General features: G+C 35.1%; 1 protein-coding gene across 1 annotated transcript in view; it reads left to right on the plus strand.

Annotated features, from left to right (window-relative positions):
- BTAF1 (B-TFIID TATA-box binding protein associated factor 1) overlaps positions 1-12562 on the plus strand; it is a 95260-nt gene that overhangs the window by 58011 nt on the left and 24687 nt on the right. The window contains exons 20-25 of the mRNA XM_025990631.2: positions 3928-4354; positions 5640-5830; positions 7211-7364; positions 7445-7554; positions 9685-9886; positions 10808-10956. Of these exons, the coding sequence (XP_025846416.1) occupies positions 3928-4354; positions 5640-5830; positions 7211-7364; positions 7445-7554; positions 9685-9886; positions 10808-10956 (1233 nt within the window). The remainder of the gene's footprint in view (positions 1-3927; positions 4355-5639; positions 5831-7210; positions 7365-7444; positions 7555-9684; positions 9887-10807; positions 10957-12562) is intronic.

The raw sequence follows: 12562 nt of genomic DNA on the forward strand, positions 1-12562 counted from the left end.
TTAAATTGCTATTTTTTTGAGTTGTTTATGAGGTGGTTTTTCTGGTTGTTGCTGTTCTATAATTTATCCATTTTGCTTCTGCTGGTGGGGTTTTTTTTTTTTTTTTTCCATCTTGGAATGAAATCTCAAACTTTACAGTCTGTCTTCCCTCTCTATTTTTGACAATTTTATTTTTCTTATGACGAAAACTTTCAAGGTTTACTGTCTTAGCAATGTCCACATATACAGTGTAATATTATTTATTGTGGTTATCATGCTGTACATTACTTCCCCGTAACTTATTTTATACCTGGAAGTTTGTACCTCTTGACCTCCACCCATTTCGCCCTCCTTCCCCAAATCTCCCTCCCCTCTGGGCAAGTAGCAGTCTCCTTTGTATCTGTTAGCTTTATTTGCTCGTGTTTTTTTTTTAGATTACACATGTAAGTGAAATCATAATGTATTTGTCTTTCTCTGATGTATTTCACTTAGCATAATGCCCTCAAGGTCTATCCATTTTGTTGGAGATGGAAAAATTCAGTCTCTTTTGTGGCTAAATAATATTCCATTGTAAATATATGCTGTATCTTCTTTATCCATTCATCCATCCATGAAAAGCCATTGCTTTTTTTTTAAATTTTTATTTTATTTATGATAGTCACAGAGAGAGAGAGAGAGAGGCAGAGACACAGGCAGAGGGAGAAGCAGGCTCCATGCACCAGGAGCCCGACGTGGGACTCTATCCCGGGTCTCCAGGATCCCACCCTGGGCCAAAGGCAGGCGCCAAACTGCTGCGCCACCCAGGGATCCCAAGCCATTACTTTTTAAATCTTTACATTGACTTCCTGTTTTTCTCTTACCTGCCAGTATAAGCATATTCCTCAGATCTTTCTTTGTCACCATTCTCACAATTTAGTTCTTATCCAGGTGTTATGCTATCTTCTCTTGATCTCTTGAAGTTCTTCGATTGGGCATTTTTAGTTGGATAGCTTCAGTTTAATACAACCAAAACTGGAATTTAACAGTAAAATGCCTTTTTCAATCCACAGTTGCAAATTTTGCTACCATTTTCTTTCAGAAAGCCCCAGATGTTTATCTTTTCTCTGTTTTCATTACAATCTGGTCAAGGGCCTTAGTACTTTATGACTAGGCCCTGACTCATCTCTAAGGCTCTAGGCGGTCTTTGGCCCATTTCATATTGCATGTTGTGCCAGACTTGTAAAGTCTGTTAGTGCCACTCTGAAAGTGTCCCTCCCTTACTTAAAAACGTTATTTTTGTTTTCCTTGATTTTAGTTTTTTCTTTCTTACTTTTTACACCTTCTCTAAATTCTTTATCTCTTTTCATTATCTCTCAAATGCCCTCCCCTTCAGTGTAGTTTTTTTCTTGCAGAAATAAGCTATGCTCACTCACTTTCTATGCCTCACTCATTCTCACTTCTGAGCCTGAGCTCCTATTTCTTTTGTCAAGAATTCCCTACCTTCAACCCTCTATGTTTATCCCAGGTTCATCTCTTAACATTCCTCCATCTGCACCCTCTACTCAGTCCATGATGACTATTCTCAATTCCCTGAAAAATGCCTCACTTTCCACTCACCACCTCACACTATTTGCCAAGATATCCTTACAACTCCTGGCTTAACACATTCTTTAAAAACCCATCACAAAGGACTCCTGGGTGGTTCAGTTGGTTGAGCATCAAACTTTTGGTTTCGTCTCAGGTCACATCTCAGGGTCATGAGATCAAGCCCCACACCTGGCTCTGTGCTGGGCGAGGAGTCTGCTTGTACTACTCTCCCCTTGCTCATGAGTGCGTGCTCTCTCTCTCTCTCTTCCTCAAATGAATAAAATATTTAATAAAAATAAAAATCACAAGTGTTAACTTCATCTGGCAAGCCTCCACTAATCTTATCACTAGAGAAGAGTTATGCAACCCATGTGTCCCACAGTAACTTGCACTTACTTCGGTTATATGTTACATTGTCTTGTTTACTTATATATCTTTCTTCCACATTAGTCTCTACATTTTTGAGAGTCTGAAGACATTGGGTCTTATTCATCTTTTAGTATTCCTCAATAGAAACTTTTTGGATGAGTGAATTAATGAATTTGAGGTATTTGGAAAGCTGCTTAGAATCATTAAAAATTTGACAGCATTTAGGACAGTGTTTTCAAACTTTTAGCAGTGAAATCCTCTTTCCGCAGAACCTGAATAAATAAAACAAAATGGAAAGTATAAGCTGAAAGTGATATGTGATTATGTTTCTTTCTAGTGAGCAAATGGACAAGGTCAAGTAGATATATGGCTCAATTTAAACTTTCGTATTTTATAATGATAAAAGAGGATCTTAGTTGTGTGCCTGTTTTGTTGCTCATAATAAGAGGCCAGTATTATCAGTTTTGTCCATAATAGAATTATTTGTAAGTCTGAAAAAATCATATTTTCCATTTAAAAAAAGTTCTTCAATGTTACATTCTTCTCTGGCTAATAGTCATTAGACTGGATCTACTTATAGAGGCTGCATATAATTACAGTTACCTGTTAAACAAGAAGACTATTTTTGTTATGTAAGCCATCACACAGTCTTTAGATGGTAATTAAAAAAACATGCCTATGCAAAAACTTGTACGTAAGTCTTCATAGAATCATTATTAAATATAGTAGCCAAAGGGTGGAAACAACCCAAATGTTCATCAACTAATGAATGGATAAATACAGTGTGATACATATCCATATAGTGTGGGATATTATTTGGCAAGAAAAGGGAAAGAAGTACTTTATTCATTACTACAACATTGGTGAACCTTGAAAGCATAATGCTAAATGAAGGAAATCAGTCACTAAAGGTTACATACTGTATCAGTCCATTCATATGAAATGTCTAGAATAGGCAAATCTATAAAGTTAGAAAACAGATTAAGTGGTTGCATAGGGTTAGAAAGAAATGAGGAGTGATTACTAATAGGTATGAATTTTATTTTGGGGACAATGAACATGTTCTAAAATTGTGATGGTTGTAGGACTCTGAATAGAATAAAAATCATTGAATTGTACACTTTAAATGGGTGTATTTTTTGTGAATTATATCTCAAAATTGTTAAAGATGTATTGAGTTTTTTAATGTGGCTTGTAAAGTAGTCTGATGTCACAGGGTTATAACTTTAGGCAGCTTTTGGTAAGTAGAATATTCATGACTATTGCAACAGTTCCTTTCCCTTTTTTTTTTTTTTTTACACCTCCTACCCCCAGCATTTTCATGAGAAGGGAGGTCAAAGAAAGAATGAAAATAATCCAGTTAGCAATACTTAGCCACTTAGCAATAGCTGGCCCCCCCCCAAATTTCTAAGTTGAGAAGAATATTTTTCCCTGAAAAGTTTGTGAGATTTGGTATTTCTTAATTTAGTTTATATTTGTTGATAGCTTTCTCATTTCACCAAACTACTGCGTCGACATTCCATGTAATTTTCTCTCAAAGTCATTTGATAGCCTGCTTCTCCCTCTGCCTGTCTCTCTCTCTGTCTCTCTCTCTCTGTGAGTATCATAAAAAAAAAAAAAAAAAAAAAAAAAAATTAAAAAAAAACTTAAAAAAAATAAAGGATACATGATTTTGTTCTATGTGTATGGTTGACACACCAGTGTTACATTAGTTTCAACTATAGGACTTAGCATAGGCAATGTAGTCAATGGTATTGTAATTAGTGTTGCAGGAAAACAGTCTTTTTTTTTTTTTTTTTAGGAAAACAGTCTTAAAGAATACAATGCTAATGTTACTCAGATTAAAATAAAATTTAATGTTGAGAGGTTTTAGACCTTTAGTTTTACTGTATACTAAAATAATACTAGATATTATGAAACAAAATTGAAGCAGAAAGCTTGCTGTTGCCCTTTAGTTTACAGACTATTTGGGATTGATGTCACTAATGATTTTTGATTTCTCTTTTTTAATAGGTCACTACTGTTTTTAATGAAGTCACATCATCTTTTGATTTGAATCCTCAAGTGTTACAGCAGTTAGATAGTAAACGACAGCAGGTCCACATGACAGTTACGGAGACCAACCAGGAGTGGCAAGTGCTGCAGTTGAGAGTGCATACTTTTGCTGCATGTGCGGTTGTGAGTTTGCAGCAGCTTCCAGAGAAATTAAATCCTATCATTAAGCCATTAATGGAAACAATTAAAAGAGAAGAGAATACACTAGTGCAGAACTATGCAGCTCAGTGCATAGCAAAACTACTTCAGCAGTGTACAACAAGGACACCCTGCCCCAATTCAAAAATTATTAAAAACCTCTGTAGCTCACTTTGTGTGGATCCATATCTAACTCCTTGTGTCACATGTCCAGTACCAACACAAAGCGGCCAGGACAATTCTAAAGGTATATATTTAAACCTTCATTTGGGGTAGAGAATTAACCACTTAAATTTGTTTTTATTTATTCATAGGTATCATTTAAGCACAAATCCAGTTTATGTTAGAGCTCTTTCCCATTTTGCATATATTGGTAATCAAATAACAACCCTCTAAACTCAAACTACTCATAAAAGACCTGATATTTCATATAAGATGATTGAAATCTGAGACAGGTGTTAACCTTTACCCTCTCTTTGAAGACCATCATTATAAGCTTTTAATGTTTAGGGCTAGAAAATTTAATTGTATCAAATGCTGAATAAAAATTCTTCCTATAGGGGCAGCTGGGTGGCTTAGTGGTTGAGCATCTGCCTTTGACTCAGGTCATGATCCCAGGGTGCTGGGATTGAGTCCTGCATCGGGCTTTCCATGGGGAGCCTGCTTCTCCTTCTGCCTATGTTTCTGCCTCTCTCTGTCTGGGTCTCTCATAAATAAATAAAATCTTTAAAAAAAAAAAATTCTTCCTATAAAACTCTGATTTCTCTAATTTAGTGCATGTTGTATAAGTGAATTCTATTATTTTTAGTAAATAATGCGTAACCATTCTGATTTCATCTGGAAAAAAATAATTGCTCTCTGCAGGCTAGTATCAAGGATGAATATTTTTTTACATGCCATAGTCCTGTATGATTTACTTTTTGTTTGTTTATAAGATTTTGCCAAAGCAAATTATTCAAAATGTAATAGATTTACAACTTTGGTACAGTATAGGTCTTAAAAAAATGTGAACAAACTGGAAGAAGAAAGTGGCATTTGGAATATCCACACCTTAAAACTATCATAGGATAACAGTCTCCCTTAGCCAACTCCTTGTGTTGTTTAAGCCAGTAATATTTTGCAGTGATCAATGTCAGGGTCTCAATTTATGGCAATTATGGACATTTCTTTTAGAGAGAACTTGCCTGCAGTATTTTTTATTGTTTCTTTTTATGCCTAAAAGCAATCATTCATTTTTTAAAAATTATTAGACCTTAACAGAAGGCTCAAAATCATTCTTGCATGCCATATTTCTTATTAACATGATTCTGCAACTTTATATTAAGTATGATCCTATGCAAATATCAAAACATTTAATGTTGTAAATTATTGCTGTTTTGTTACCATTTCATTAGCCAAAGAAAATGTCATCAGCTTATAAAAATTGAGCCTTAAAGACATAGTTTTAAATATATGTTGTATCTCTTTTGGAGCAGGAAGCATTTGGTCACCTGTATTATACTTAAAAAGTTATTTACTTTTTTTCCTTTTAGGATCCAACTCTGAAAAAGATGGTATGCACCACACAGTCACCAAGCACAGAGGTATAATTACACTCTACAGACATCAGAAAGCTGCTTTTGCTATCACAAGTAGGCGAGGTCCTACCCCCAAAGCAGTGAAAGCTCAAATAGCAGATCTTCCTGCAGGAAGTAGTGGAAACATCCTTGTTGAACTTGATGAGGTAAATAATTGTTTTTTTTTGACTACTGTGATTTTTTAAACAAGAAGTCTTACAGATTGAGAGCTAAATATGAGCCTCCTTTATTGTATTTTTATTTAATTTATTTTAATTTAATTTAACTTAATTTTTAAGATTTTTATTTATTTATTCATGAGAGGCAGAGACCCAGGTAGAGGGAGAAGCAGGCTCCATTCAGGGAGCCTGATGTGGGACTGGATCCTGGGTCTCCAGGATCATGCCCTGGGCTAAAGGCAGGCGCTAAACCACTGAGCCACCCAGGGATCCTTTTTATTGTATTTTTATATTTTTAAGTGAAAGATGTGGAATTAATAACCTTTTGTAGTATTCTCACATGATCTAGAAAAACTGCAAACTTCTTCAGATTTCTGTTGTTATTTAGTTAATAAGTGTCAAATAATTATCACGTGGTTGACTTTTTAGTCAGCCTGAAATTTATTAAATGTGTGATACAAGATAGGGATCTAAATTTTTTTTTTTCAATATGAATAGCCAGTTATCCCACTGTTGAATCATTTCCTCCCTGGTACCTCTGTTATATACTGTGCTTCATATATGTATCTGTTTGGGCTTTCTTTTCTATTTCATTGGTCTACTTGTTCTGTAGTACAATCTTCTTTAAAGATAATTTAACAAGTGTCTAATTTTTAAATGTTTGTGGTGACTGTATTAACAGTGGAATGATCTAGGTAGCTCCTTTGGTTGGCATGACATAGAAACTTACCTGGTTTAGCAATAAATTGTCAAAGCTAAAAGATGTGTATCTAATATATTTCTGTAAGATAGAGATATATTTTCAATTTCTTTTTAAATAAAAATCTTACCGTCTTACCTGTATTTCTTTTAAAATATTCTATGAATGGAATTTTTTTTTCTAACTCTATTCTTCCCATGATAATTTTAATAAAAAATTTACTGTGATTTGGGTATTTATATCTCTGTGGTTAGTTTAAACTAATGCTCTTATTGTATCCTTTAAGTGAATATAAATTTAAAGACAGATCATTTTCTCTCCTTATCTTCTCCCTAGCTGGTAAGTTTCTTTGGGGTAGAGGGAAGGAAAAAAAGAAAAACATGTCACTTAGAACTATCTCTAGAAACTATCTATTCTTCTTTTCCTTATTTTTCAGTTCCAAAGAAGCATTTTACTTTGGATGGAAAAATCTAGTTTGGGGTTTTATGCCTATATAAATTTAAATATTAAAAGACATTTATACTGATAAATAAGTTTATAGTTGCTTAATTGGTTAATAGTAACACCATGAATTTTTAGGTGGTGACTTTTAAATTCTCTTAATAAAATTTAAAATGCATTAAACCTTTTTTTTTTTAACTCTCTTATCAACTAACATTTTATTTTAGGCCCAGAAGCCTTACCTGGTACAGCGAAGAGGTGCTGAGTTTGCCTTGACTACTATAGTGAAGCATTTTGGTGGTGAAATGGCAGTGAAGTTGCCACATCTCTGGGATGCTATGGTTGGTCCATTGAAGAATACAATCGACATAAATAATTTTGGTGTGTACATATTTTTCTGAGTTGGACTTTGAAAAAGTATTTACAAGGTGATACACACTTAAATCAATATATTTTAACAGATGGAAAGTCCCTCTTGGAAAAGGGAGATGGTCCTGCCCAAGAATTGGTGAATTCTCTGCAAGTGTTTGAAACAGCAGCAGCGTCAATGGATTCTGAGCTTCATCCCTTGGTAACTAACTAATGCAAGTGTAGTTTTCTTCTAATAAAACAAGTGGTTTTATTAAAAAGTCCTAAGGCTTAAAAAGTAGAACTTTGATATCATCCCTAGTAATTGTATTTTCTTTTATGTGGTTTGACTAGATTCCTTCTTTATTGACAGCACATTTCTTGTGGGCTTTGAGGCAGACCTGGGCACATAAATGTTAGAAAACCCACTTTGGGGTTTTCTAGAATATGGGGCAGTGGGGACAAGGCTTTGATGACACACAAGCCAGGTGTAAACAGGAAAGAAAGCTACAGCCCTATTAATTTATGCTATATTTAATAATACAGCTCCAAGAAAGGAAGAGCACAAGTAATGAAACTTCTTCCTAAGATAAGTGTAAAGGTAGTGGAAGTTGAAGCTAGTCAGTGGCAAAGAAAGAACATTGGTTTGTATTTTTTAACTATTAAAATAAATATTTCTGGGGTGCCTGGGTGGCTCAGTTAAGGTTAAGCATCTGCCTTCAGCTCAGATCATGATCTCAGGATCCTGGAATCTTGCCTTGCATCAGGCTCCCTGCTTAGTGGAGAGCCTCTTTCTTCCTCTCCATCTGCTGCTACTCCTGCTTGTGCGCGCGTGCGTGCTTGCTCTCTCTCTCTCTCTCTTGCAAATAAATAAGTAAAATCTTAAAAAAAAAGGGATCCCTGGGTGGCGCAGCGGTTTGGCGCCTGCCTTTGGCCCAGGGCGCGATCCTGGAGATCCGGGATCGAATCCCACGTCGGGCTCCTGGTGCATGGAGCCTGCTTCTCCCTCTGCCTATGTCTCTGCCTCTCTTTCTCTCTCTGTGTGACTATCATAAAAAAAAAAAAAAAAAAAATCTTAAAAAATATATTTCTTACAAAAAAATTGTGAGAGGAGAAAAGTAGACTAGAGAATTAAATGTTTTTTTTTATAGAAGGAAGCAGTATTCTTTCCATTTAACTGCAGTAGGAAGCTCTGCAATTTACAGTGTTAAGTGTTAAGCTCCAATTTTCTATTCATATCTTTTTTTTAAAGATTTTATTTATTTATTTATTTATTTATTTATTTATTTATTTATTTATTTATTTATTTATTTATGATAGACACAGAGAGAGAGGCAGAGACACAGGCAGAGGGAAAAGCAGGCCCCATGCAGGGAGCCCGACGTGGGACTTGATCCTAGGACCCCAGGATCACACCATGGGCCGAAGGCGGCGCTAAACCGCTGAGCCACCTGGGCTGCCCGATTTTCTATTCATATCTAAAAGAAAAGGGTGAATCTAGGAGAAAGAGTCAAACAAAACTTTTCTGTTTATATACAGTAATGAAGTTATATTTTTATACTTCTTAAGTTTCGCTGATTTATCATTGGTAGAGAAGGGCAGAATCCATCTATAAAGTTAAAGAAACTCTTACTTTTCTATGATCAGCTTAACATTCATCTGAGCTGTAAGACTAGTCTATTGAGCATATATCTGATTCTCATCAGATTAGTTCTAGTATTCCATGCAGCAGGCATTTATTAATGAGATATATTGTGTTACTGTGATCATAATGCCTATGGTAAGCCAGAAAGTTAAAGTGGAATATACCTACCAAAGGATGGTGCCTAGAACAAGATCAGGATCACTTAACCCAGTGAATAAAAAGTATGTATGTAGGAGTATCAGGCTGGCTCAGTTAGTAGAGCATGTGACTCTTGATCTTGTCATGAGTTCAGCCTTACATTAGGCATAGAGCTTACTTGAGGGGGGAAAAAAAGTATGTACCTAAACCTAAGCCAGAGCTACCAAATTGGGAGGGAGGCTGGTGATGTGTGGTGTCATTTCTCTAGCCTCAGAAGGAGAGTCTTAACAGATACCTTTTCACGTGCACCCTGATGTCTTAAGAGAAGATAAGAACAGGAGAAGTTCTGCAACTTTTATTTTAAATAGAGTTTCAGTACCTTAGTTCAGATTTAGATAAATTTTTTTGTTGAGGATGTTTTTACAATAATGTTTGAAGTAATTGGAGATATTCTTGGATTTAGAGTCATTTAGAACATCAAGAACCTCTGAGTATGGGCTATAATAGTTATATTTTAAGTGATAGATCCCTTAATGAATATTCTGATTGTCTTAAACTTTTTATTTTTAGTTGGTACAGCATTTGCCTCATCTTTATATGTGCCTTCAATACCCCAGCACTGCAGTGAGGCACATGGCTGCTCGTTGTGTAGGCATCATGAGCAAAATAGCTACCATGGAAACAATGAATATTTTTTTGGAGAAGGTTCTTCCATGGCTGGGAGCAATTGATGACAATATCAAACAGGAGGGTGCAATTGAAGCACTTGCATGTATCCTTTTTAATTTTTACAAATTTCAGAAATTATATTCATTTTATTTAAGGATAACTAAAATAAAATTATTTAAATGTTCATAAGTAACCTGTCTTGTTCCAAAATAAAATTTTGTTATATTTTATTTTGAAGTATCTTTATATTACATTATAAATACATTATAAAAATATATTTACATTTAATTTGAAAATATTCACAGTTTGAAGAATTGCTATTTAAGAGATTTTTTTAATCATCAAAAATAATTTTAGGTACTTTATGAAATATATTTCTGGTAACTGACATTGGTATATAATCAGTATTGTATTAGTACTAATCAGACACTTGTATGTAGTCCATATATTATAAACATGTTTGCAAAGTTGATTATGTGGATGGAAAATGACTAACTGTACTAAATAAGTAGAGATACACAGGCAAGCTTTTTGCTATGAGTACCATAGTATCTACTGACATTCTTTAATTCAGAGTATTTGAAAGATGTTTCTGAGAGCAAGAAATATGGATGGAGATCAAATCAGTAGATACTGGATCAGAAATGCTGAAGATTTGAGGAGGACTGAACTTACTGGGCCTTGCTGTGTCCAGTTTATGATTGTCAGGGTCATGGTGGGAAATTTGGAATTAATCTTTGAGTGACATTGAATTGTGCTACCTTGCTTGCAGTGTAACTCATTTTATTTTGGTATTGGAATTCTAGGAACTTGCAAGAATTTCTCTATGAGAAAAACTGATTAAAATTTCTTCCAACCTCTCTCAGATGAAAAACCCAATTTTATGGTCTTAAGAGAAAGTTACATAATATTTACAAAGGAGGAACAGTGTACAAATGCTGTTAGAAGTTACAGTCTTGATATATCTGTTTGTGAAAGCATTTACCTCAAAACAGTTTGGAAATTTCCTTAATAACTTAATCAGGTGTAATGGAACAACTGGATGTTGGTATTGTTCCATATATTGTCCTTTTAGTTGTGCCTGTGTTGGGAAGAATGAGTGATCAGACAGACAGTGTAAGATTCATGGCTACACAGTGCTTTGCAACACTAATTAGACTCATGCCACTTGAGGTAAGTTGAAATACTTGGTTTACAGACTTAAATGTTTTCTGTAACTTCATCTGTAATGTAATTCTTTTAGAACGATGTCAGATGAAAAAAATATGAATATGTTTATAAGCATTAGGATATAAATGTTATATTTTAATGGATATAAATATTTATGTTTTCAACATAGGGTTTTAAGTAAAACTGTGGTTCCTAAAAGAATGATCATTTATTGATGCTATTCTAGAAACAGAATTGTTCCCAAGTATCCCTGATAACTTCTAGGTAAAGATTGTGTGCCAAAGTTTACATGCAAGGTAAATTTAAGGGATGATAATTGAAAGTGTAAAAAGCAAATGAAGTGTCTTTGGAAGTGTGGAGAAAGCAAACTAGAAGATTGGTTGGAGACTTCCGGAATATATTCATGGGCTGGAAATAATATATGTGGTCAGGGCAGGAAGTAAGTGACTTGAAGTAAGGGAAGGGCCAGGACCCTGCCCTTAACTGCTTAACATATTTTGATGGGATTTTTATAATTCAGGAAATTCAGTGTGTATCAATTGTTCCTTTTTACGGCTAAAATAGTATTCCATTGTATGGCTATACCATGTTTTGTTTATCTACTTACCAGTTGATGGACTTGTGAATTTTGTTATCACCTTTAGATAGTTAACAAGTAATGCTACTATGAACATGCACTTAAAAAGTCTTTGTGTGGATATATGCTTTTATATCTTTTGAGCAGATATCTAGAAATGGAATTACTGGGTCATATGATGTTGAATTTTTGAGAAATTGCCAAGTCATTTTTCCAAGTAACTGTACCATTTTACATTTCTACTGCAAAGTATGAACATAAGTTGGATAGCTTCTATAAAAAAAAGTTTGGCTGTGTCTGCTGAAGTTGAAGATTCCTATCCCAATAACCCAGCAAATTCATCCTAGATATATGGCCTAGAGAAATTCATACACATGTACCAAGACATTTATCCTTAAGAATATTTATCATAGGGATCCCTGGGTGGCGCAGCGGCTTAGCGCCTGCTTTTGGCCCAGGGCGCGATCCTGGAGACCCGGGATCGAATCCCACGTCAGGCTCCTGGGGGCATGGAGCCTGCTTCTCCCTCTGCCTGTCTCTCTCTCTCTCTCTCTCTCTCTCTCTCTCTCTCTCTCTGTGAGTATCATAAATAAATAAAAAAATTAAAAAAAAAAAAAAGAATATTTATCATAGCAGTAGTCTGACACAACTCAAATGTTATCACCAGTGGAGTAGAGGTGTTAACTGGATAACTATGGTGGGGGTGATGATGATACTACGTAAGAATGAATAAAGTAGGGGATCCCTGGGTGGCGCAGCGGTTTGGCGCCTGCCTTTGGCCCAGGGCGCGATCCTGGAGACCCGGGATCGAATCCCACGTCGGGCTCCCGGTGCATGGAGCCTGCTTCTCCCTCTGCCTCTCTCTCTCTCTCTCTCTCTCTCTCTCTCTCTCTCTGTGACTATCATAAATTTAAAAAAAAAAAAAGAATGAATAAAGTAGAAAAACAACAATATTAATCTTTCACGTAAGATTCCATTTTTATGAAGTTCAAAATAGATAAAAGTACATGGAATGCATACTTACTTGATAAA

The sequence above is a fragment of the Vulpes vulpes genome, chromosome 15, assembly GCF_048418805.1.
Source record: "Vulpes vulpes isolate BD-2025 chromosome 15, VulVul3, whole genome shotgun sequence".
In the NCBI taxonomy this organism is placed as follows: Eukaryota; Metazoa; Chordata; class Mammalia; order Carnivora; family Canidae; genus Vulpes; species Vulpes vulpes.